The sequence below is a fragment of the Coturnix japonica genome, unplaced genomic scaffold (assembly GCF_054131305.1).
Source record: "Coturnix japonica strain WE unplaced genomic scaffold, WE-NBRP24 Scf049, whole genome shotgun sequence".
NCBI lineage: Eukaryota > Metazoa > Chordata > Aves > Galliformes > Phasianidae > Coturnix > Coturnix japonica.
This window is the reverse complement of record NW_028188952.1, coordinates 2,025,589-2,050,420: the sequence shown is the minus strand read 5'-3', so window position 1 is coordinate 2,050,420 and position 24,832 is coordinate 2,025,589. Positions and strand designations below refer to the sequence as shown.

The window sequence follows — 24,832 nt, the reverse complement described above, 5'->3', positions numbered from 1 at the left end:
AAGGAACGGGACGGGAACGGCCGCAGCTCAGCACCCAACGCAACCGGCCGCAGGTCCCGTCAGACCCCGATCAAAACCAGCCCGGAGCCCGCAGTGCAGCTCAGCGCCTTTAATGCAGACATCGATTAATGCCAACAGTGATTCCAGCCACCGCGTCACTGCCCCGAGCACCGCAACGACACACACAGATAATACACACAGATACACAGATACACACACACATACACACATACACACACACACGATGCAGGAGATGCTCCCAGGTGGGGGGGGTTCGTGCTCCTGTTCTACTCTGCTCACACACAATATTGTTACAACTAGAAGCCACAGCACAAACAGCACAACAACACAGCACAACACAACAACACAACACACACAACACAATGCACAACACAACACAACCCTGCACCCCAACGGGCCGAGAAGGGCCGGAGCTGCCCCCACTCTGCACAGTGCACGTTGCACCTGCACTGGGATGGAGCGGAGACGTGGAGGAACTGCACCAAAGTGCCCCCAAAGCCCCTTATCCTGAGCAGGACCCACGTGCTGTGGGCACTGCACCCTCTGCCCGCTCAGCTGCAGCTCCGTTACTCTCAAATACCCTGATAGACCCGCAGGAAATTCACAGCACGAGCAGCTCGGTGACACCACAGCGAGACGCTGCAGCGGGGACTGGAGGGGGACGATTCTTTGAGGCGTCACTCATTAACCCAGGAACATCAGCACTCAGAGGCTGCAATAAGTTACATTCACTATGGGGACACAGGGCTCAGAGCACGGGGCTGCAGCACAGGGGACGCTAATCGTCAAACCTCCCCTCGCGGATGGTGTCGAAGGAGAACGGGAGGAACTTGAAGCCTGAGCCAGTGTAGAACTTGTTCTGGAACTCGATCCTGCATGAGAAGGAAGGTAATTGCTGGTCAGGAAGGCAGGTCCCTCATAGGAGTCAGGGATTAGCAAGTAGCTGTTTATGGACTATAAAAAGTGAAGCTTTAAAGAGAAATATTATAACGTAGCGCTTCCATTGGCACAAAAACCACTGTGATGTTTCCGGAGCACAGAACTGCAGGGCTCCAATCCCACCCACAGGCAACACAGAGAGCAACAAAAACAGGAAGGATTCCCCACCACCCCCACGAGCAGCACACGGTGCTCACTGCAAGGTCACGCTACCAAAAGCTCCATTTGAGCTGCAACAACACCCAGCCTCGTGATGCTGCGCTGACTTGCACCACCACTGACTGCTGTTTGTTTGCTGAAGCGCATTTGGTTTGAGCCCACACAGCTCCTGAGCTCACAATGAGCACCTTGTCTGATGGGAACACAGCGGGGCCTGGTTTGCTCACTGCCCCCAGGAACTCGCTTTAAAAAAAGACTAATTCTGGAGATCCCTGCAATGGTCAGGAACAGCAATAAAGGACCCCATGGGGCACAATAAGAACAGGCACAATAAGAACAGGCACAATGTTCCATGAGCCTCGTGAGGAAAACTTTCCATTGCGTGGTCCACCAAAACACCACGTCTGCAGGAACCAGGAGACAGCGGGTGGCACAGCAGCTCAAAACGCCATTCAGAACAAGTAGAAAAAGACTCAGTTATTTTTTCCCCAAATTGAGGATTGAGGCAAAATCTGGTATTTCAGGGCAAAAAGTGGCTTCTGAGCTCAGGATTGAAACCTTCAAAACAACACTTTCCCCGATGCATTCTGCTGCCTGTTGGTGCAGATGAGATCAGAGCTCCCTGCAGAGGAATCCCTGGGATGAGCAGGATTTTCCATGTGGGAGGAAGGGCTCCCTGCCAACAGGCACCAGTTTGTCAGGAGCCTCAATCATCTCCATAAGTGCTCTGTGAGTCAGGAACGATTCCGTAAGCAAAGGGAAACAAGAGGCAGCTGGTCGGGTATCTGACTCACACAGACCCCACTGTAAGTGCAACTTTAACCCCAGTGATGAACTGTTCCAGCTGACCCTGATATCAGAAAGCGCCTTTTGGGCAGACTGAGTGGGCAGCTGGATGCCTGGAACTCAGGGAGCGGCTGCTGGGAGGCTGGAGAACTGCTGGAGTTGGAGAACTGCTTTAACTAAATGGCACAGCTTGAACGGCTCCGTGTTCTTCCTGCAATTGTGCAGAGGAACCTGAGGTGCCTTTTGGAATCAGAACCTGCTGTGTCCAGGAACACTCACTGTCTGTGAGCTGCCTCTGCTGCTGAACTGCCCTCAACACTGATCAAGTCCTGCAAAAGAATCTACTGCACAGCACCGCACTGTCAATGAACAGCATTGCATTAACAAAACAAACAGATTTTCTCATAGCAATAGTTGAGTGCTGCAATTGCATGCATTGTCCAACAGACAGTCAAAGAATTCCCAGACTGTTTGGAAAACTGGGCAGCTCACAGCCCCAGCAGAAAGCAACTGGAGAGAGAGATGCCTGTTGGGCAGGAAACCCAACTTGCATTCAGTATAAGGGTAAATTCGTACGTGTTATTTGGATTCTTAGTGCAGTGCTGACACACGAGGCCAGCAGTGGTTCAGAGGGCAGACGCTCTGCATGCACCAAGAGATCAGGGTGCAGGTTTGCCCAGATGGCAGCAGGTTCTCATGCCACAGGTCACTCTGTCCTACAAAGGGAGACGAGGTACGGCTGCCCAGAGGACAAGCCCAAGCTCCTGACCTTTACAAAGAAAAATAACTGGGATTCTGGCAGGTGGGTGGGGAGGTGGGCGGTGAGCAGGACACGGCCCCAGCACACCCACGCCTCCAGAAAGTGACACCCCTGGGGGCTGCAGGCGCTGCCCACGCAGGGCAGGGTCAGCTTACAGCTGGGAGCAGCCAGCCAGGGCAGCACAGAACTGCAGCTCTTCATTTATTTCGCATGGCTGTCTGAGGCTGACCACATTTGTTGTACCTGAAGATACATGGACATGAGCAGCAATGTCAAACCAGAAAGCCAAACAAAAAAAAGCAAACACAGAATTATATTTCAGTATGGTGATGTTGCAATGAAAGGAACAGCTCGGGCAGCTACCAAGCTCCTGCAGAACTGATATGGAATTGCAATGTTGGCAGCACTTTGAGTGCTTTCTCCACCCCAAAATGCCCCCAGAAGAACCCAGCCTGCAGAAGGAATGCACGCGTTCTGCAAAAGCACACAGCAAGTCTTCCTCATCTGGCACTGCTAAGTAGAACTCTGGGAAGAATCTGTTCTCACTAATGAGACGTGTTAAATGACTCCCCCTTCCAGGAAGGGTGAACCACCCATACCTTCAGAATTCCACATAGGTGACTCTTGTCCTCAAGTCACAAAATCTGATCTGCTCCTCCCAGGGCAGTTTTATTTTCTTTCCCCCCACACACCTTCCTTCTCAGAACGGAACACACACACCATTGGAAGTTCACCAGTTTCAAGCTCGGAAACAAAAAGGAATGTTAACAGCATGTTGTTTTGAACAGCTGCAGGTGCACCCTTCATTCCACTGATAATGGAAATCCAAACAAACGCAGAACACATCCCATTCAGTTTGAAGTACTGCCTCCAGATCGCTGTTCAGAGACTAAACTTGAGCAGGTTCTATCTTAGAGAATGTAATCTAAGGTTTTACAAGTTTGAAACATGTTCAGGGAAAATATGACTCAAGAGCTTCAGTTCTGCAGCTCCCAGCAAGGCCCTGCTGTGCTCTGCATGGCACCTCTGCTCTCCTTGGACTGTTAGCAGCAAGACTGGGCAGGGTGTGCAGAACTCCTTTCACACTGATGGAACTGTGCAGTACAGTGACAGCAGTGTGAGGATGAGGAAACACCAGCCAGCAAGGCCTCGAGTGGCTGGTATGCAGATTCCTAGGCTGGAAGCCAGGAAAAACACAAGCACCATCCAGCAGCCATTTTCAGCAGCAGCCCCCACATGGGCTCCCTCGGCACAAGATGGCTACAGCCAGCCCTGCATTTCCTGGTCACAAAGCTCAGGTCTAATTTATTTTTAATTAGAGTTCAGCTGCTCTCCCTCCACAGTTTCTAAGCAAAGTTTATGCCTATGATCATTGCTGTAACTCACCAGTGCAAGCGAAGAGCATGGAGGAAAGCAGACAGGCCCTCCATGACCAGGAGAATTGCTACCGTCAGGGTAGCAAAAGCAGCAAAAATGAAGAAAAGGCCAAAGCCTCCAGCCAGGCTCCTCACGCTGAGCCCAGTGTGGATCACCATGGTCCAGAGCACCTCCGAGAGCTCTGCCAGGAGAAGAGAGACAAAAGGACTCATTTCAGAGCATCCAACAAGAAGCGAGCTGCACTTTTCTTATACAGCAAAAGCTGAAGTCGAGGAAAAAACCTTCTACCATAATGAAGTGACACTGAGCTGAATTTCCACTCCAGGAGTACTCACGTGCATGGGCTAAACTGAGAGCCCAGAGCCTCAAGTAGGACGCGGTGTTGGAGATGCACCCCAGGCAGTACTCAATGGTGTGGATGGCCTGGTACACCACAGTGTCAGCAAAGTCAAACTGCAAAGTGAACACAGAAAATGAAGAAAGCTGCGAGATGTGCAGGGAGGAAGGGCTGGCAGAGTGGGGAGGACAAGCAAACTACCTGGTGCTATCACCAAGGACATCGTGTTTGAACTTAGACACTGATACTGTCTTCTCCTGGTTTAGCTTGTCAGTTTTATGAATTAAAACCAAATTCTCTTGTCTTACTAGGTTTTGTAGAAAGACAGTTCACTGCTGCAGCTTTAAGGACTGTTTTCATGTCCTATTGCACAAAATCAAGGTATTTTGAATTCTACCATTGACTCTGCCAGGAAAAGACTGTACAGCAACAAGATGGTGTTTGTATGAGTTCACTGGTAAACTGCATGTACTTCTACAAGAGAAGAGACAGTATTCCAAGTCAATACTGTGTAATGCACCTCTGTGAAAAGACTGTTTTGCAAAATAGGGACTTATCCCCTCTGAAAGCAAACATAATGCACAAAGCGGTTTTGTACAATTAATAAGTCTCTGTGCCTTGGTAATTTTTTGAAACAGTAATTAAAAAACCATAAGAAAGTCTGCCACGAAGGACAGCTTCTTATTGCTCACCTTGCAAAAGCAATCCCTACGCTTTGGATTTAATCTGTGCTTCAGAAACTGCTCATATTTAAGTCAAGTCAACGTGATATTCTAAAGACACGGAGTGACCTGCATTCCAGGCATGCACAGCAGGCTATTTCTGTTCTCATTTCACCCTCAATATATGCAGGGCAGCAAATATTTTAAGCAGCAAAATTAAACCAACTGTCAAAAGTGTAATTCTTCCTCCGCAGAGTGAGAGCTGCAGCATTCTTCAGTAAAACCTGTCCCAGCAAACAGTGCCACCTCCCAGCACACGCTGCACAGCAGTGTGCAATTAGAGGAATGCAATAAATATTTCAACAATGACAATTCACAGACACATGCAACTGCTGGAGAGAGTCCATCACTCTGCTGGGGGCAGATAGTTCAGCTGCTGAACTGTATGAAAACTGGACCCGATCTGTTGTATTTTATCATTGGCAATGACCAATATTGTCCTTAAAATTGAAGTCATTTGGGGGGAGGGGGAGAAGCCTACCAGCTTTAAATGTTTTATTGCAGTGCAGAATTACCAAAGACACAACTTAAGGCAAATGAGACTTCTTTAGAAGTTTAAATGCTTGAATGTTTCAGTTTCATAGTCCTGGCTCAACAGCTTTCTGGGTAAACTAAGAGATCTGCAGGCAGGGGATAAGACAAACAAGCTAAAGAAACGTAGTGATCGTAGGTCTGTTAGTGGGCATGACACTGTATGAAGGATTAAAGATGGCCTTTAGCATGTCAATAGCTGGATCTTTTGGAAAGGAAGATGCCATGACATAACGCTCAGTTCAGTGCGTGGTTTACACCAATGGGAAACGTTCCAGATACACATGAATGCAGCAAAGCTGGCTGTAGTCTTACCACCTCATCCTCTGTAGGCTTGAAAACATAAGTTCACATTTAGTGTGGTGTCTCAGTCAACATTAATCATGACACATTCAATCATTCCCTCCTAACCATGACACAGTAAAGCAGTAACAAATCACATGCACTACATGGAGGCAAAAAACTCCCAAAGTAAAGAGATAGTCTCCTTTTTCTTCTCCACCAGAGGTGAGACAAAGCAGCCAATGTAACCCCACAGCCAGAGCAAATACAAAAACTAGGATCTCACTACTATAGAAAAATGGCCTCGGATTTTGGCTATCATTGGAGAAGCAAACAGCACAAACAAACTGCACGTCAGCCAGGGCATGTGCTGTGTGTGGGAGCATTCTGCATCCCTCACTGCACAGCCTGCGAGATGGTGGCTCCTAATGAAGACAAACAGAGCTGAATTTTCCTTTGCCAGCAAATTATACTTTTTCTCTGCCTTGAAGTCCTGGGAATGACCATTAGACTGCAGTACTTTACTGCTATGAAACCACTTCTCTGAGAATGCTGCTATTTAAACAGCTTGGAAATACAGCCAAACTATCACGTTCTGTCCCCAAATGCATTGATTTGAGACAGAGCACACTCAGGTGCTTACCTCCTCCCCCTCCTCAGAATGGGTAGATAATTGATCGTGTTGGATGATCTCAGCATCCTCCTCCGTTGGTCCATTGCCCACCCGGATCCCACCGAAGTTGTGTGTTCCCTAAAACATGAAGAAAAAGAAAGAATAAAAAATGTTGTTTGTGGTTTCCTCTAACAGCAGATGCTTCTTATGACTCCGTGTGCAGCAGCAGTCGCTCACAGAAGAAGACAAAATATTAAAGCCCAGGTTTAATCAGCTGTGCAATTCCTTTTCTCAGCTTGGATGGAAAAGATGCTGAATCCTGTAAGGCTGGGAAAAAGAAATCTGAACAAATACTTGATACATTTCTATAAAGTAGTTGCAAGCCTAAGTATAATAAATACCAAATCTCTCATGAGGACGTTTGCTGTAACTGATGTGAACCAACGCTTTGCACAACAGCAGCTGTGAAGCAAGCATTAGAAACTGAGTGAAACACCACTGTTGTTGCAGATGAGACAAGTCACATCGTGGCTCACACAGATGCACACACACACCACGTCAGGCACACCAACACCCGTGGGAAATCACACTCTCCCTCACATGGAAATTCTGCATTGTGCAAACAGTTCCTTTTATAGATAATTGTTTTGACATTCAGCGTCTGACAGCCATAAATCCACTGCACTCCAAGTAGGAAAGACTAAGACACAAACCCATCTGAAACCCCTTCTGTAGTCACCCAATGACTGCAGTCACTGCACAGTTAACGTGAGGCTTATGGCAGGCACATACAGTCTCACTGCCAAGACAGGATGCAGAGAACTGCTCCATTTCTATGTTCCTGGTCTGTGTGAACCTGTACTCTGAAGCTCTTCCTTCACGCTCAACTTGTGTCTGTTCATTGCAGCCAAACTTAAACACAGCTCCCAAAGTTCCAACCAGCTTCACAGTTCTAACCACACTTCAAGCAAACATCTTCACTCACAGCTTCTTCCATTGGATGCACTTAATGCATTGGGTGAATTATGCACAAGAGATGCACTGTCTTTTCTGACCTGTGTAGCTACTTAAAATTTCATAATAGAAACAGGAGCCAACAGCTGAGTTGTCCCCAAACCACCTTTGACACAAAGTACAATTTGTTTCATAGTTTGAAAGACTTAAGCTTTTAGAGGTAGCATTCAGAACTAAAACCCAACTGAAATACAACATACAGAAGAGAAGATAAAGTTCTGGAGCTGCTGCAATGTAAATGCTGCAATCCTCGCTCTCCCAGAAAGCTTTCAGACCGAAGGGCTGCCTGCAGCTTATTTGTGCACCACCACTTTACAGCAGCTCGAAGTCAAAGTCCCTACAGAGGCACAGATGCCCCAAACCAGTAATTACTGCTTTGATGTTGCTGGGAGGCCATCACTAACATGCTTGGAACACAGAATGTAAACAAAAATGCTTCAATGAAAAAAATCCTACTCTAGCTTAAACAAATATGCAAGAAAAGGAAAAAGGGGAACTTAACTTGGGGGGGGATGTGGCAGCAACGAACTCTTGTGCTGCTCTGCAGGTTGTGATTTCAGCAACACTCCTGCAAAGAAGTGTGTCTGCATTCTGTGCGCATGTAACTATTATCCAGCAGCCTGGCAGCTCTTCCAGAATGCATCAACTTTGCTGAACTTTGCTCTTTCCAAGAGAAAGCGTCTTTCACCCTAAAGGTGCAGTAGTCATTCACTTATGAAATTCAGGTACATTTCATGCTCTCTTGTTAATTCAATATGAATCCATCAGGTGATTTTTAGATCCACTCACTGTTGCAGCCGCTGCTGCCTCTAGTGCCTGCTCGTTCGGGACTGTGCTGACCTGGGCCTCCACGGGCTGCCCTTCCTGATAGTGAATGGAAGAAAAGAAAGGGAGGAAGAAGAAAACAAAAAGAGAAAGGGAGACGAATGGAGGGGACATGGGAGGATGAAAGATGGTCAGAGAAGGGAGAGGGAGTGTCTTTAACTGAACTGATCTTTGACTCACTTAACATCCCGAAAGCTATCTGCCATACATGCAGGGAGAATTTTCAAGTATCCCCAGTGCACATGTGCCAAGATCCTGCTTTTTATAGGGAAGATTCCTTACAATACAGTTGGGAAACCTAGAGATTACCCCAGGAGATAATCTCTCACATAAAGAAAAAGAAAAAAAAAGAAAAAAAAAAAAAAGAAAAAAGAGAAATAGATTTCTGCTATCTTCTTTTTTAAACCATCCAAACTGCTTTATCAAAGATGGCCATTAAGTCTATCAGCCAATGCAGTTAACTTCTTTGCTTTTACATCATCACCCTAGGAAAGGCCCAGAAGTGCATCCAGCAACAAGTAAGACTGTGTTCCTGAACCAGCTGACAATGCTCAAGGTGGTTTTATTGTTTTTATCAATACTAACAGGAAGGGTTTTTAAAGCTGGTTTGATGCTGGATCCAGTTCGAGAAGCAGGCAGGCAATACTTCATCTCCAGTAACATCCACCTGCCTCTATGCCCAGGAAAACGCAGAGAGCCTTTACAGGTCTGTAACACTGTGTGAACCCACATACCAGGGACAAGGTGGAAAACACTGCTTTTCAATTATAAGTAGTTCTTATATTGAAAATATACAAGGTAGTCACCCACCAAGTGCTTTCTCCTTAAATACTGATGGCGAAGGACCAGAGGTTTAGCTACCAGCATCCATGGCACGCACAGCAATGCCACCACCACAAGGAAACACTGGAGTCCTTTCTGTAAAAGAAACAAACCTCAGATGATTTAGCAGCAGTCCATGATCACACAAACCCTTTCAGGCAGTCTCAGGCAACAATGAATGGCTGAATTCCCAGAGTACGTGGATGCTTCACGCAGACACTCTCTTGATTTTACAATTATTATAAGGTCAATCAAAGGCAAATATCACCTCTGATCTTACAATTCAAGCAACAGTACGCACCTGCCCTTTATAAAGCATCTTGTTACTGGTATCACCATAGGAAAACAAAAACATGTTGATAAAATGTATTAAAAGGCTGGGGGCTTCCTTTGATGTGTGAGCATCGTAGGCTGTCCATTTGTAGAAAATGAGAATAACAAGGTATCCAAACAGCGACGACATGAAAATCATCTCTGGAATAAATCCCAGGTATATGTTCAGTGGCTTCTTAAAATATCTAGAGGGAAGTAAAAAGAGGAAAGTTTAAAATAACATCTAGTTTGCATTAGTCTTATGCAGATCAAACACTTTAAAAGAGAAGGAAAAAGCAGTTTTGTAACAAAACTGCAGAGGCTGTGAGCTTCCAAGAGCTATGACTTAAACACAGTTAATTACTTGACACGTATAGTTATACATACACAGACAGAAATAACTACTATGCCCTTCAGTCAGAAGGTTAAAGACTGAGGTTTCTGCATCTTAAACTGATACATAAACTACACCCGGAGAAATTCTCTCTCCACCCCATCAGAAAAACAGAACAAAGATCTTACATGTGGTTGAGGAGACTCAACATGACACCAAAGAGCATGTGGATAATGCCAAGAATCACAGACATTTTCATCTTAAATGAATTGAGGAAGGCCAGTTTATTGTTGGCAATATTCCAGATCTGTGAAAAAAACACTGAGTCAGCCAAACACTGAGTAAAAGGAAAACAGAAAAGAATGAGAATGTTCCATTTAAGCTAACAGTGTGTGTTTGTCGTACAGATATCTGCTCAGGAAAACTCAGCAGACAGCCTTTCTGATAAGAACCCTGACTGATCCCACCACCAGAGCAGGAATCAAACCTTGCTTATTTTCATTTTGGCAAGAGCAGCAGGGAAAGGCGTACAGAGGGCTGTTATCTTGACAAAAAATTGTTTGTGCTTTTCAAGGAGAAATTACACAAGTTCTGACTTTCTGCCACCTCATCTTTCATGTGGAACACATGCGAATTTTTCTATCAGATCCTAAAAGCACAGAGTAGTGTTATCGAAGCAGGCAGCTACAAAGTTATTGTTACTCAGAAGTTGTATTTCCAAGACTGACTGGAAAGAGGGAATTGGCTTTCCCCAAAGTAGGAAAAAAAGTAAGTTCATAAAGTGATGTTTAAAGTCTCATACAAGATATGATTAAAATGCAGGGTGGAAAGGGTGAGGAAGAAATCTTTCATGATCCCAAGAATAAGTCTTTCTATCCTGCAACCACAGCCTCTTTGGAACCAGATCCATTTACATCATCATTCATAACTATTTCAAACACCTTTTGCTACAATGTGGAAAACTCACAGTGAACTGTACAGATCCTTTTGTGTTTACACACAGGATGTTCTTGAAGGACAGCAGAGGAAGGAAGAGTTCTTACCGGGTCAATGCCAAAGGGATAGGGTCCACCAAACACTCCTGCTTCCGCGGGGTTCAGTTGGAGCAGAGGAGTAGTCTTAAGCAGTTCATCTCTGTTTGGGTATAAGTAGATTATATAAATGTTAGCACAAGGAACATTGACCTCCTTTTAAAACTAACAGCATTCTTCCTTGTGAGAGCAAGGGATATCTCAAAATGAGAGAACGTGAAGGTTCCCATGCAGCCCTAGAGTTTTGCCAAACAAGTAACAAGCCTGTCTCTTGACCTGTTATTCTGTATCACAAGGAAAAGACCAAGGGACAGGAATCTTGCTGTCAATGATAAGAACGGTGCTTTATGCATCTTTATGAGTTTTCTGAAAACAAGAAGGTTTGAAACTTGAGAGGTATCACATTTGTACCCCTCTTCCTATTCCACTTGAAAATGAGTTCAGAAGTTTTTGTCTTCTTGAGCTGGTAAGACAATGGTGACAGATAAATCACCTACTTGTCACTGTCATGCTTCATTCAATTCAGAACCATTTACTCACGTCCAATTGGCTTTTGAGAACATCGGCCGGACACTCCAAGATGAACCAAACATATTAAGAGACTTGGAGAAGCAGTCATTATAGATAAGGCCTGTGTAAGTGGAGAACAGTCCCATCAGCAGGATGATGTATCGACCACTAAAAACGGTGTTGAACATCTAATATGAAAGAGGAGAAAAGAAAGTCTGTGAGAACAAGGGAAATCTCCCATACTAACAAAACAGCCAGATCAGTCAGTGGCAGAACAAGCAATGCTGGCCCATGGACTGACAGCACAGTACCCATTTTGGGGGAGATTAAGAGTGAAAGAGGTAACTCTGCAAGAACAGAACCTGAAACTGTGTGCACAAACATGAGGAAATGTGCAGTGATTGCAAGCCTTTACGATCCGATCTGGTTTTGGGTGATTCATTTACAGCAGCTCAGCTGCCCAACTGCACTCAATAAACAATTTCCTTCAAGCACCTGAAAGAAATAATTTCCTACAAATTTCCGAAAGGAAAAACAGAAACTGAATGTTACTGTGAAATGATGCTACCCAGCGAGTGGCACACAGACCCGGCATTCTGCTCCTGTGCCTGGAGTTTCAAGGAGTAACAAAAAGGAAGATACAAGTAAATCCAGTCACAACTCTGTATTAAACACAAAGCTGAGGGTGCCTCCTCTCCTTACCTCATTGTCACTTTTCTGTGACAGAATCCGACTCTCTCTAAGCACCATCCAAATAGCAATCAGAGTCATCAGGATCCCATGGCCAAAATCTCCAAACATCACAGCAAACAGAAATGGGAAGGTAATGATCGTATATGGGGCTGTAAGAGAAAGACACTCCTAGTGCACTGTATTTTACCAAGCCCAGATTTACTATAGTGCAGATTCCCAAGTTTGTTCCCCACTTCCATAAGCTGCAAAGTACCATATTAGAAATCTCCACTCAACATGGAGAAACACCATGGCTAAAAGTTACTTCATTGCTTCTTAAAGTATGGATCTACCTGGATTTATTTCCCGGTAAGTTCCAATGCCATAAGCATCAACAATGTTCTGAAAGCCACAAGTGAACTTGTTAGTTTTGTTGTATGTTGGTGGGGTCTGATTGGTTTGCATCCGATTCAAAATAGACGGGACAGTGGAACCACTGTGCTCCTGTTTTGGAGAAAAAAACAAACAAAAAAACAAATCAGGATTAGAAAACATCCTCAGGGCAAAGGAAGGCAGAGTAAAACGTTTATTTCTTGCTGGCATCTGGAGAAGTACCAGCTTTCATTCTTGTAGTCTGCTTGCCCAATGAAATATTCTTGAACCACTGAAGAGAGCTGCCGAGTTTCCTTTGCTCTCCCCATCACATAACAGGAGAAATACTTCTAGTATGGACATAAATGTTTTTTCTGAAAATGACAAGATTCCCAAGGCACCCGACTCTTCATTACTTATGAGCAGAGGGAGCTTGCTAAAGTTCTGGCTCATTCCTTTAAGTTCCACTGTATATAAAAACAGCAGGACTACAAAGCACAGCCAGGTTAACTAGATGCACCAAATGATGGTATCATGGTACTTTCCTGAGCTTGAAAGTTTACACAACATGTTTGTAACAAAGTGAGATGCACAGCAGAATACCTATAAGCCATGACTCCTGCATGTTAGATAAACTGCCCTCTGTGAGGGCTGATTGAAACAGCCTAAAGGGATGGTTTCCAGAAAAATCAATTCATTCCTCTTGCATTTGCTGACAGTTGCTAATCTGCTTGAACAGGAGCAGACAGGAGCAGTGCAGCAGTTACTCACAGTGCCTCTCCTGAGAGCAAACTGGATGGAATCGAGGTCAGCTACGGGACACCAGACTTCAGCAATCAAACACTTCTGTGTCACATCAATATTGCACAGATTCAGGGTATGGTAGATGGCCTTCATCTTGCGGACTTTGATGAACCAGACCCGAATATTTTTAGCAGCTGCCTGCAGAACTCTTTGGCGGTGATCCTCCGTTTGGTTCAGCACCTTTCATGGAAAAGTGAGACAAAGATGAGGCAAAATCATCAGCCAAAACTCGTAGCATCCAAAGAGCAGAGTGAAGTAGGGCTGACCAACAAGACAAGCTTTATTCACCAGACAATGGAGCAATAAGCCCTTGCCCCCCATCCCACGCACAAGATTTCCACATGCGTGCAATGCTTTAGTTTCCATATCAATTAGTTCTACTAAAAGGGTTTAGGGCTTCTTTCCAGGTATAGTCTGACTACTTTCCTCCTCCAACCCCAAGGTCAGTGGATATTTCAAACAATGAGCTAAGCTGTTCAGAGACAACAGAAAACATTTTTTCCTCCACCCAGGTTAAAAGAGCAGAGAAGAGCTCTGCAGGAGAGGTATAAACACCTTAAACACCCCCCACCAATATTACTTTCTTTTTTTTTTCCCCCTGAAAAGGATGAAGTGTTTTCTATTAAGAGTGTTTTCTAACTGGAACACGTCTATCTCAGGCAAAGTCAGATTCCCAGCCTGGAAAGTCTGAGACTCAAGGGAAAGTGAGGACACGGCACAGCTATCACATGCAGCTCTGAATGTTAATAGTCAAATTGCTTCTGCATTCTTATCTACTTTACTAAACAGCTGCACCACAAATCTTTCACCCTGATACGGGTTCTGTATCAAATAAGCTGTTCAAATGCAACTCTTTCCTTTTAGTTCCTGAACTTTCTCCTTCATCTTTATCTCAGATCCCTCCAGTTTTCCTGCATTATGACATACTGCCTTTTCTCCTTGAAGCAATTGTGAAATATTTCAGAGCTGGCACTTAGTAGATTTATGTGCTCACTGCTTTTTGCAAGCATTCAGGCTGCTGCACAACAGTTTGATCATAATGCAGAAACTCTTTAGGAAAGCAAAAAGTGAAAATACAAAGACAGGCAGAAAAAACATGGTAGGTTAAAATTAGCATTGTTATCTCAACAAGCAGACATGTTATAAAATGTTTTCTAAGCTCTTGCAGATGAAACAGGCAATTATACAAGCATGCTTTCAGAGCTGGAAGTACAGTATCTTCTTACCCATGCATGTTCCTCTCTGCTCCCTGGTATTCAGTTCTATATTGACACTGTATTTACATGTATATAATTAACTGCTCAGACGTGCAAAGATCAAACCACCTCTCTAAAGTCTGAAAAAGAAAATGTCTGAGCAGAAAGCCTCCAAGCAGCTTTCCTGAAGCGCTCGGTGCTGGTCTCAGCTGAAAATATGATCACCTAATAAGGACAAAACAATTCTCCTCTTCTAATAGGACCAAAAGACAAATTCAACTACTAATTAAACAAACAAGTATCAACTGCATTTATTTTACCATCTGGAGATCATCAATTCTGGTATTGACACCAGAAGCCATTTCCTTCCGCTCCTGTGGTGTTTCTGGACATGGGTAGAGGGAGGCACGGAATCTGAAAGACATGCAAGCTGCCTTAGTAACAAAGATGGGAGGAACATTAACCCATCAGAGGAACAGATGATGACAGAGACTAAACACAGAAATAAAGCAAGGAGCATCTTAGTATCAGCAAAGCCTGCCAAGCACTGTTTCAGTCTTTAAATCAAATGGGCAGAGAAGTTTGCTTAAGGCCAAAACAAAAGTTGAACACTAAAGAAAGGAAAAATGAACAAACAAAAAACCCCTCTGTTCCCTGTACTGATATAGTCCCAACAGCACTGTTATGAAGCTGATTAGCCAGCCCAGTTCAGGGTGCTCCTATCATGCCAATGCAGCTGCTGCTAGAAGCAGTCTCCGTTGGTCTCCCATGACAATACTGCCTGCTGGCAGCCCAATAGGTCTGCCTGAGAGTTCAGCACAAACTCCATTGTTTCTAGGCATTCCCTAACACAAAGCAGTTGTCTGCTATGAGCATTATAGGCTTAGGGAACAGCCAACGTGACTGTAAAACATGATACAGTTACATCTGGTACGTTTTATTTGCTGACAAAATATGTACTCCTAAGGTCATCACCGAACAAAGAGCTGAAAACTAGGGATACTGAGCCATTTCAACGTGTTTCAAATATTTAAGTGTTATTCTATGAGAGTTACATGTAACAAGATGCCCAGCTCTAAGACTTTCAAGTAACTTACATACCCTTCACATATCTTCTTGACTCTGTTCTTCAATTGGTCACCTTGGAAAAAGATGATAAATACAGACTTGTGCACATAATCCCCCTGGAACAGAAGAAAGGGTGTGTTGTAACAGCCCAGCTAGGTCCAAATATTAGCATTACAGCAAATTACAACAGTGTCTTACTTTCCTTCACTGGGATCTGTACACATAGAGGTCATAATTGTACAGTGAGTCAAAAATGCACCTTAACACAGAAAGTCACAAGGATTACAGTTAGGGTTTCTTGGCCTCAATATAGAGTATTACTTCTATATTTGCATTTACTGAAGCAAAATGCTCCAGATTATCTATCCTATCGCACAGAATTAACATGAAAATCTGGGGAAAATTGCCAAAAGAACAGGGATGCGATGAAATAGATGTATCAGCACTTACTGTAGGCAGCAGACTACAGAATCAAGCAAAATGAGTGAACTAAAAAAATGATGGGGTTTGGTGGCCTTTTTTCTCCAGGGAGGCCAAGAGCGCATTCCTTGCACAGCTGTTTTCATGTTGGTAGCCAGTTCCCCTTTCCTGCATTTGTTGACAAGTTATTGTTCTACTTTACTTAGGAAATCTTTCCATAATGTTTAGAAATTAATTACATTAGGTGTAACCTCAATTTAAGGAAGCGTTGAACATTAAGAACAAAGCCTCTCATTGCTGACAGATAATTCAACAGGTCAGCTACCAGCAGTCAGGACAAGAGAACAAGGGAGCCTTGCATGAGAAACAGAGGCAATTACTGAGTTCAGTACGCTTCTCTTTGTTCCAGGGCAGCCTTCATACAGCCCTTCTTTTTACACTTTAAGATCCAAAAATTCACGTGTTGTCCACATATTTGAGCAGAGGACACTATGTAAAACCAGCCCCAATTGCAAAAAATCCCAGGCACAAAACTGTAAGTGGATCCCTTTACCCATCTGAGCCTTTTGCCACTGTAAACGATGGATAACTTTACCGTTACGGGATCCTCCAGGGGGTTCTCAATTTCAGCCTGACGCAGGAACACGTTCCCTCGACACACACGCCACAGCATGCGCTCAAAGGTGGGGATTCGCTCGCGATTGATCACTCCAGCCACAAACCTGGAGAGGGGACAGTGTGTGAGCCCGGCACTTACAGCAGCACACTACCTTGAACCCAAAACACCAGCTGCAGCTCAGCATGTATTGAAAGCAACAAAAATCTCACTTTGAAAGTCATACTTTAAGCATTATGGGAAGTTCTCTATGTTCCCAGAGATAAAACAACTTAACTACACCAAACACTGAGACTTAACAGAATGAAACTGCCCATTTAAAAAGTCATTCATTAGAAGAGGAAACAAATGCATTTAGACATACAGTTTCTAAGCTCACTGCTGCTCATTTTATCAGGTTCCTGGCACGTCACACGTGAAGGATTATAGCGGTCAAGGTTACCACTGACAGCGTTCTAGGCACATGAAGACCTCACTGATTCAAATCCCTGTGTCCACACACAGAGTTACACACGTATGGAAACAGCCTGGAAGCAGCTTCTTCCCAAGGCATGGATCCGTGGGTCCCTTCACCCCCTTGTCAAGGAAACTAGGCCTAACTGTGACAAAGATACAGAACCACGGGTTTTTCATAGCAGTATGTGCTCAGTTACTGGTTTCAACAAAGCTGTGAGAGCTCAGTGTCTGAAAAAGCAAAGAGAACAGATTTACAAGGAATAGACTAGTACAGTTCTAGTACAGCTCCTCATGTAGAGAGAAACTTCATGCAGCATGAAGTGCAGGACAAGAACACAGACCAACAGACAGTTTTAGGTCAGCCTCCACCTGCTTCAAGCACCAGCCAAAACCCTGCAACAGTGCTAAAATCACTGCAGACTCTGCAGAACGACCTTAAGTCAGCTGCACTAACACAAGACAGAAGAAGGCACAAATTGTCATTACCCAAGCCGTAGTGGGGCACCTCTTCCCATCTCACTTGGCTCCAGGAGTGAAGAGGACTCCTCCAACAGGTCTGGATCCGCCATCTGCTGATGATGCAATTCAGCCTGAATTCACAAATCAATTAACATCTAATGAAACTAGTTAGTGGCATGCAGGGAACGAGGAACCAGGAGAGTTTGGGGAGACAAAAGAAAAAAAAGAGAGAACAAAACAGCAGAAAAAGGATACAGGTGACAGACAAAACACCAAGAATCACAGAAACACAAGAGGAAGAAAACAAGAGGAAGAAATGGAATGGCAAAGCAAAGCAGAAAGGTCTGAAGGCTGCTGTAACAGAATGAACAGGCTGTGGGACACATAAGTCTGAGGAAAGGTAGAATTCCAATACATATATGTTTTAATTACAAGTTATGTTCCCAAGAACCTTTTTTTCATTTTTTTTTTTTTTGCATAAAACAGTGACACATCTTAGTCATCTTTTCTTACATCTTAAGTGGAGAGAAAAAAAAAAAAGTAGAAGCTGATTCAGTCTTGCCCTGTTTGAGCATTTTCTGCATATTAATAAAGATGCTGAAGGCACTCAGAAGTGCCTGTGGAATTACAGTCACACTTACAACAGCCTGGTACACAGACAGAAGCTTGTTGTTCATCTGAGTTCATCACAGACACTTTACCTAACCTTAGGGCAGCCTTTCACTTTGCAAGGTTGCAACCCTACAACCAGTTATGCGTGATGCACATACCCTCTCCATGTCTGCCTTCTGCCACGTCTCAGAAACAAGGCAATACCTTTTTCACTTGGAATCAGGTGATAATCTTTTGATGGATTCCACGCTTCTTGTCATGTCACTGTGATGCAGTCAGAGTCAGCAACATGATTTACAAGTACTGGGTAACAATTGTTCCTTACTGGCTGTAAAAAGTCCTCCCTCCAGGAATAATACAATACTTGCATCTTAGAAACACGCTTCGGGCTTAAATCCATTTATTCTTCAAGACATTTACCCCATTCACTGCATTTATTATTCCAGATAAGTGAGATGCATTGCTTAAGGCAGTATGAGGATACTATTCAGTTACTGACTAGTATGCACTAAAACAGGAAGTGGTTCATACAGCCCCACATTGCAAGGAACTTGCAGAGTAGAATTCCTGGGAACATAGCTTGAAATAATCAGCAGCTTGAGTCAGGAAGGATGCTCAGACCACATCCCCCTGTGCACATACAGAAGAATTCATGTATGTTTCATCCACAGCCCCATTCCACAGTTACTTCTACCTCTGCAGCTTATATGGTGAAATGGAGAAATGCACAGAGCCCCTCAGCACAGAGAGCCAAATTCTACCTTCTGTAATCAGTTCTGCCCCACTGGGGAGACTGCAACAATACACCTGAAGGTAGAGTTTGAGAGCAGAACATGTAAAATGCATGCATGCAACACAGCCTTGCAAAAGTATACAGCCAGTTTGTCAGTACAGCATATTGCCTTCATTTGTGCAAGTTGCACAAGAGTTTTAGTGGAAAACTGCAATGTTTTAGTTGCCTCCAAACAGAAGCACTGACTATGGGCAAGGAAAGCTTTTGTAAGGCTGATGAAATGCAGCTCACACATTTGCTTTAGCTTACAGATGTTACAAAAGTAGGAGAGCCCCCAATTTACTTTGGAATGGTAAAACAAAACTCTGGTTCATTCATCTTTAAGTCAACTTGTTGCAACATCAAACAAACTCCGTGAATACATATAGATATTTTTTTCCATAGAGAACACAACATAAGTCTGATACCCCCCAAAAAAACATACACACCAAACACAACAGTGATCGTTTGACATTAAGATTTCAGGATGTTGGAGAACGATGAGACAAAGTTAGGATTTCAAGAGGCTTGTATTGTATTTATCAGCCAGCAAGATGCTCTGATAATGCTGGTGAGGCAGTGTCAGTCTAGTTGAAGCACAGCTGCTAATCACCACATGGTTAGCATGTTTAATTCTACCTCTTAGGGCTGTGCCCTTTAGATGGGACACCTTGCAAACAAAGAGAGATCCTGCTTAGCAATACTACCAAACAAAACAGCTTAGGGAAAAAAAAGAGATGGCTGGACTAGCTCCACTAAACAAGAACTTTTATACAAATAATTCTTCTGTATGTAAAAGAAAAAACAATATGTTCTTTATCTCCCAAGTGCTTTAATTTGATGATAACACTCTTCCTAGAAGGGAAATGATGTGGTAAGATCTGCTCCGTCCTGGAAGGATAAGTGTGTCAGTGTTAAAAGAATTAACATACAGAAAGTGGAGAGACTGCAAGGAAACCAAAGTGCCATCAGCAACGATGCAGAAAGACGAAAACTCTAGGAAATGCCCTTCGAGCAAAAGCTGCCTCCAGCAGTGAGCAAAACATCAAAGTTATTGTGAGGTTGTTTCTATGTGTTTTTGTTGTTGTTGTGACATCAGGTCACAGTCAGTTTAAGTGTTCACCCCCATCAGCACCTTCAATCTCAAGATCTGAGAAAAGTTTAGTTTTCCACACTCTTGATTCAGGTTCTGCTCTGTGCTGGCTCTGGATTGCAGCCACAGCACCATACAATTCAAGCCCCTTCCAGGTCACAATCAAAACAGAAATCAATTTTCACAAGAACTGAAAGGGGTTCATTTCACCATCTGGATTATTAACCCAGAGCCCAGACAGAAATGGCAGATGCGAAACAGACAGGAAAAAAAGCAGGTGATGAGAAGAGTCAGAGGGAAGAGAGACGGGGACTGCATGCCATTAACCATTACTTTTCCAGTCTTCTTTTATGCTCACACTTTAGGATGCTTATGGCAAAACTTTCAGAGAAATCTCTCCAGCCCATACTGTTCTTCATAAGCAAAGACAAGAAGACTAAGAAAAGGAGCATAATCATCAACATGGTGTGTTGAAACAAGAAATGGCTACGCTAACAAGAATGGTCATAAGAAGAACTGAAAGAATTTCACAACCTCCCACCCCCACCGCAGAAACTCCAGGCAGCAAATGCTAAATATAAAAGACTAAGCAGCAAGCCATTTCTTGTGCAACTTATTACTATGAATAGCACAATCCTGATTACAACTTATTGAAGTCTTCAAGTGTTGAAGGTACTGTGCAAATGACAGCATGACAAAGTAAAGCATTCAACGTTTGAGGATACGTAGGATTGCACAAGGCTCAGAAGTCCTGGGTTAGTCAGGACCTCACGCACAGCTTTGTGATTACAGTGTGAAGAGAAACAACGTTCTGTCACCTTCAGTGAACTTCACACATGAACTGCTCAGTTCGCTTCTATCTATCGTAGTGTGTGACATTTTATTATTACAAAGAACAGTTATCAAATAGGAGGATAAATATCTAAACCTTCACTGGCCAGTTCATTGAAGTCTGACACAAGGACTCCATATGCAAGTGACTGGACAGATTTTTAAGTAGAAAATTCATTTTAGTGTGTTCATACCATCCTTGAAAAAAGGCAGTAGGCAGCTCTCAATGAGTGCAATTAATACACTAAATATTATTAATTAAATATTAATATATTAATATTACTAAATATTCAGTTAGAACAGGAGAGCTATCAGCATCTTAATGCAGCTATGTAACAGATTATCAAGTTCACGCTGTTCGTCCAAAGAGACTCTCAGCAACCTCCACGTGGGCATTCAACACTCGAAGACCAGACTTTTAGTACTGAACAAATCCCATGAGCAACCAACAGATCACATGGGCAGTATCTACATCAGCAGCAAGGAAGGCTTGTTTTGGCACAAGAATAATCTTAATGCCTGGACAGACACCCTGAGCCAAGGGAAAAACCGTCAGATAAACAGTCTGAAGTTTGCAGAAGCCCAGCTCCTCTTGATCACAGCTTTTGTGAACACCAAAGCCACATCCATTAAGAACTCTCTGATCAATCATTGATTAGAGGAAATTGGGCACGTTCTCAGCAAACACCATGTCTTTGCTACTCTAAAAAACCACATGGGAGCTCTTTGACAAAACCTTCAAGGTTTTGAGGTACTTATGCTTCAAGATGAAGGTTCAAGCCTTCTGTTATTCAGGCTTTAGGCCACTATATCACAAATGACACAAGAGATGGGTGGCCCTTTCTGCCCTAACTCTCACTTGACAAAACATTAATGATTTTAAATGTTGTTTTCCTCTAGAACTTACTTCTAAAAATTCTGGGGGCTTGATCAAAGGCTCAACATGTTAAAAATAAATCCATTGACTTCACTGAACTTTGTCTTACGACTTAATGAACAATCTCCATATAACATTCAAACACTGAAGTTTGACTGTAATACCTCTGTGTAAGTGAGGCATGACTGCCTATCTATACACATAATGATGAAACTTGCCCACTGTAGCACCAAACTTCTGTCCTGTCAACACGCTTTCAGAACCACTGCTACTTTATTTTGCGTGTTTTTAGTGAAACCATTGTCTAAATTAAAACAAAATAATTAAAGAGGTAGATCATGGGTGGCTACGTGTGCTGCATGAGAAATGGAACACAATTTGAGCAGTTTCTTAGGTAAAGCAGGAAGATGAATCTGCTGTCCAAAACAACAACTAAAATATATATTTGAGAATAAACATGGCAGTTTGAGGAGGAGAACCTGCTGCCCCCGTGCTGCCCCACACCCGGTATTCTGACCTCATCAAAAAATTGCTGAGTTTTACGCAGTATAAACTTTAACTCTGTCAGCTCCAAGAAGTTTCTTTTCAGAGCTTCCTGATTTGTGTTGATTTCCTTCAGCTCATTTTCGATTTTCTCAAAGTTTGCCTGCAAGACGGAGAAAGAAGAGAAAAAAAGAAGTGCCTTAAAGCAACTGAATAAATAAGTGCCATTAAATCTACTAAAATAGCACAGACAGTCTGTGTTATGCCCCCATGTGATTTGCCTGCAGTTCTGGAGGCTGCACACAGGCTATTTGTGACATTCTCTTCAGGCTGCTCGAAACATTTCAGACTCGGGCAGTCCCCGTTATAGGAGGGACTCACAGAATTCTTCAGATCATCACAAACCCTTCACAGCCTCAACACTGACCCACTATAAATTGTGCTGCCAAAGAGTTTTTCATACTGCACATGACGTTATGATGGGGAATATTGACAGCAACATTACAAAACCATGACTTTAAGTCTTAGGACACATTATTACCTCCAAATCAATCATGTCACGTGGAAATGGCACCTCTGGATTTTCACCCGTGTCCATGATGGGAATATTTGCTTTTTTGATCTCCTTTTCAACGAATCCTGGAAAGACAGGTCCATTAACACTGGCTGAAAAGACACCTTGATTCAAGTTATCACCCCTTTAACCCACATCTGGAGGCTGATCTGTGGGTCCTTTCACCTACAAGACTTCGTGATTGGGTTATTTTTTAACCAGGAAATGAATCCTTGGAGGAATCCTGACTGGCTGATGCTCAGGAGAAAGGCAGCCTGAGGTTCTCCAACCTGCACTTTGCCTTTTAACACTGTTTTAGGCTTAAACCACATTCCTCATTTCCCCATAAGCTGCAGCGTTACGGGCACAGTGAGGGACGTACGGAGCTTCCTGTCCATCTCTTCACACCTCCTGACTTCATTAACAAATTTCCGCTGGAACACGTTCACGTCCGGGTTCAGCTGTCAAGAGAAAAACGTTTCCTCAATGACACCGTTATGTCACGGACCCCATTGATGGACGGGGGGCGGCGGGTTGTTGCTGTGCGGGCTCAGCAGCAGCACGGGGAGGCTGCAGCCGGTTCTCCCGGTTCTCCCGGTTCCGGCCGTTTCTCCCCCGGCTGTCGATACTCACGTCTCGGAACTGCACCTTGCCCAGCTCGCCCAGCTCGCTGACACAGCAATACGCGGCCTCGGACTGCAGGAACAGCTGGGCCAGGGTCATCTCCTCGCTGCGGAACAGCTCCCCCATGTTGACGCGGTGCCCGCGGCCCCTGAGCGGAGGAGGAGCGATGAAGGCGCGGCAGGAGAACGGGATGGGCCCGCCGGGTCTCCCCGCCGCCCCCTCACGCGTCCTTCGAGCTCGCACGGGGCGGAGCGAAGCCTCAGCCCCGCCGGACAGAAACCCCGCCGGACCGGACCGGACCGAGCCGCCCCGCCCCGCCCCGCCCCGCCCCGCCCGATCCCGGTACCGCGGCCTCACCTGCCGCCCCGCCCCGACCCGCAGCGCCCGGCCACCAGCTGCTGCCCGGCTGCGACGCCCGGCCGTGACGTCACCACGCACGTCTCCTAGCGACGGCGCGACTCGCTGGGCCGCGCCGGAAGTGACGACACAGGGCGAGCGGAAGTGACGCGTTGTACCGCACTGCGGCATTTCTGACGTCACAGCGGGCAGTGACGTCACGTCCGTCGTGGCCGAGGCGTGAGGGCGCGGCCTGGCCTCGTGTGCGGGGAGCGGTCACGTGGGGCAACACAGTGTTGGTGCTGGAGCCGCGGCCTGTGGGACACACCAGGGGCAGGGCAACCTGCAGGGCCAGGCCGCTCTCCTCCATCTCCTCCTTAGCCCTGCTGCTGCTGTGGGCAATGCCGGGCCCTGTGCCCAGCACTGCAGCCGCCATCTCATGGTGGAGCTGCCCTGCGATACGTGCAGTGCCACTGGAGTCAATGGAATCGAGCAGCAAACAGCTGTTTGTTACATGCTGTGTTTACCTTCCTTTATTGCACTACACACACCTGGGGGTGTTTTCATCGAAGCTGAGCGATGCTCGTTCCTGTTTGGACTGTCCCCTGCCGACAGGAAGATCCAAAGGTCGAACTCGATCCATTCAATAACAGCGCCAAGAAACTGCTGCAAAAGACAGAGACGAATCCTCGCCCTTGGGTGTCCAAACCGGGGAGGGCTCCCAAAGGAAAGCTGCACTTTGCCACCTATTGGCTTTGCCTGGTATGTCTCTGCTGCAGAAAATGGCTGAAATGAAACGAGCCTTAACATAGAATGTTACTCATTGCATTTCAGCCTGGGGTGTGACTGCTGCGGGTGCTGAATGTGTTCTACTGAGTATTGAGTCTAAAACCACATCCCTGCTCTGTTGGTTTATGTTGCTCTGTCTCGATTGACATACTCAGTCTGATGTTGTTGCTTTTGTTCCCAAATGGGGAACCTGAGGCACACAGACTGCAATGAAGGTACAGAAGGAACAAGAAAGAGAAAATGCTGCTCTGCATCGTGACCTGAACATAAAGTTTCACAGGAGACAGTTGTGGGAATCCACTGTGAGCAGATCTCCCCAGTGACAAACAACTGCGCAGCTTCGTTGCTGCCTGGCAGCAGGGAAAGTTTTTTTTACATGGAACTGACTCATCAGCAACAAACGCTGGAAATAAATGCTCAGGAA

At 44.8% G+C, this 24,832-nt stretch overlaps 1 protein-coding gene across 12 annotated transcripts; it reads right to left on the bottom strand.

Annotated features, from left to right (window-relative positions):
- Positions 1 to 94: 94 nt before the first annotated feature.
- On the bottom strand, positions 95 to 23,709 carry ATP6V0A1 (ATPase H+ transporting V0 subunit a1). 12 transcript variants are annotated; one of them, XR_014940777.1, is made up of 23 exons: positions 23,641 to 23,709; positions 23,293 to 23,431; positions 23,042 to 23,120; positions 22,648 to 22,745; positions 22,141 to 22,269; positions 17,466 to 17,569; positions 16,503 to 16,629; positions 15,521 to 15,603; positions 14,740 to 14,833; positions 13,191 to 13,403; positions 12,401 to 12,551; positions 12,078 to 12,217; positions 11,406 to 11,563; positions 10,878 to 10,968; positions 10,023 to 10,141; positions 9,490 to 9,706; positions 9,177 to 9,284; positions 8,331 to 8,405; positions 6,558 to 6,665; positions 4,581 to 4,853; positions 4,378 to 4,495; positions 4,052 to 4,223; positions 95 to 893 (listed from the first exon to the last, which is right to left on the bottom strand). XR_014940777.1 is itself a non-coding variant. In XM_015885703.3 (23 exons), the coding sequence occupies exons 2-23, from the start codon at positions 23,407 to 23,409 to the stop codon at positions 800 to 802; spliced, it is 2,613 nt and encodes an 870-aa protein (XP_015741189.2). In that variant the 5' UTR covers positions 23,410 to 23,431; positions 23,641 to 23,709; the 3' UTR covers positions 95 to 799. The 12 variants fall into 12 exon arrangements, 9 of the variants coding, with proteins under 9 accessions (XP_015741189.2, XP_015741191.2, XP_015741190.2 ...); XM_015885703.3 differs by lacking the exon at positions 4,581 to 4,853 and adding an exon at positions 5,948 to 5,965; XM_015885705.3 differs by lacking the exon at positions 4,581 to 4,853 and adding an exon at positions 5,948 to 5,965 and having other exon boundaries at positions 17,466 to 17,548.
- Positions 23,710 to 24,832: the final 1,123 nt, after the last annotated feature.

Excerpts from the sequence above, each read along its gene's own strand:
- ATP6V0A1 (XM_015885703.3), bottom strand. The coding sequence starts at position 23,409 with ATGGGGGAGCTGTTCCGCAGCGAGGAGATGACCCTGGCCCAGCTGTTC. Across the intron at positions 17,570-22,140 it reads CTCAGCAATTTTTTGATGAG|GCTGAATTGCATCATCAGCA; the intron begins GTCAGAATACCG and ends TTGTGAATTCAG. Across the intron at positions 6,666-8,330 it reads AGGCAGCAGCGGCTGCAACA|GGAACACACAACTTCGGTGG; the intron begins GTGAGTGGATCT and ends TTCATGTTTTAG.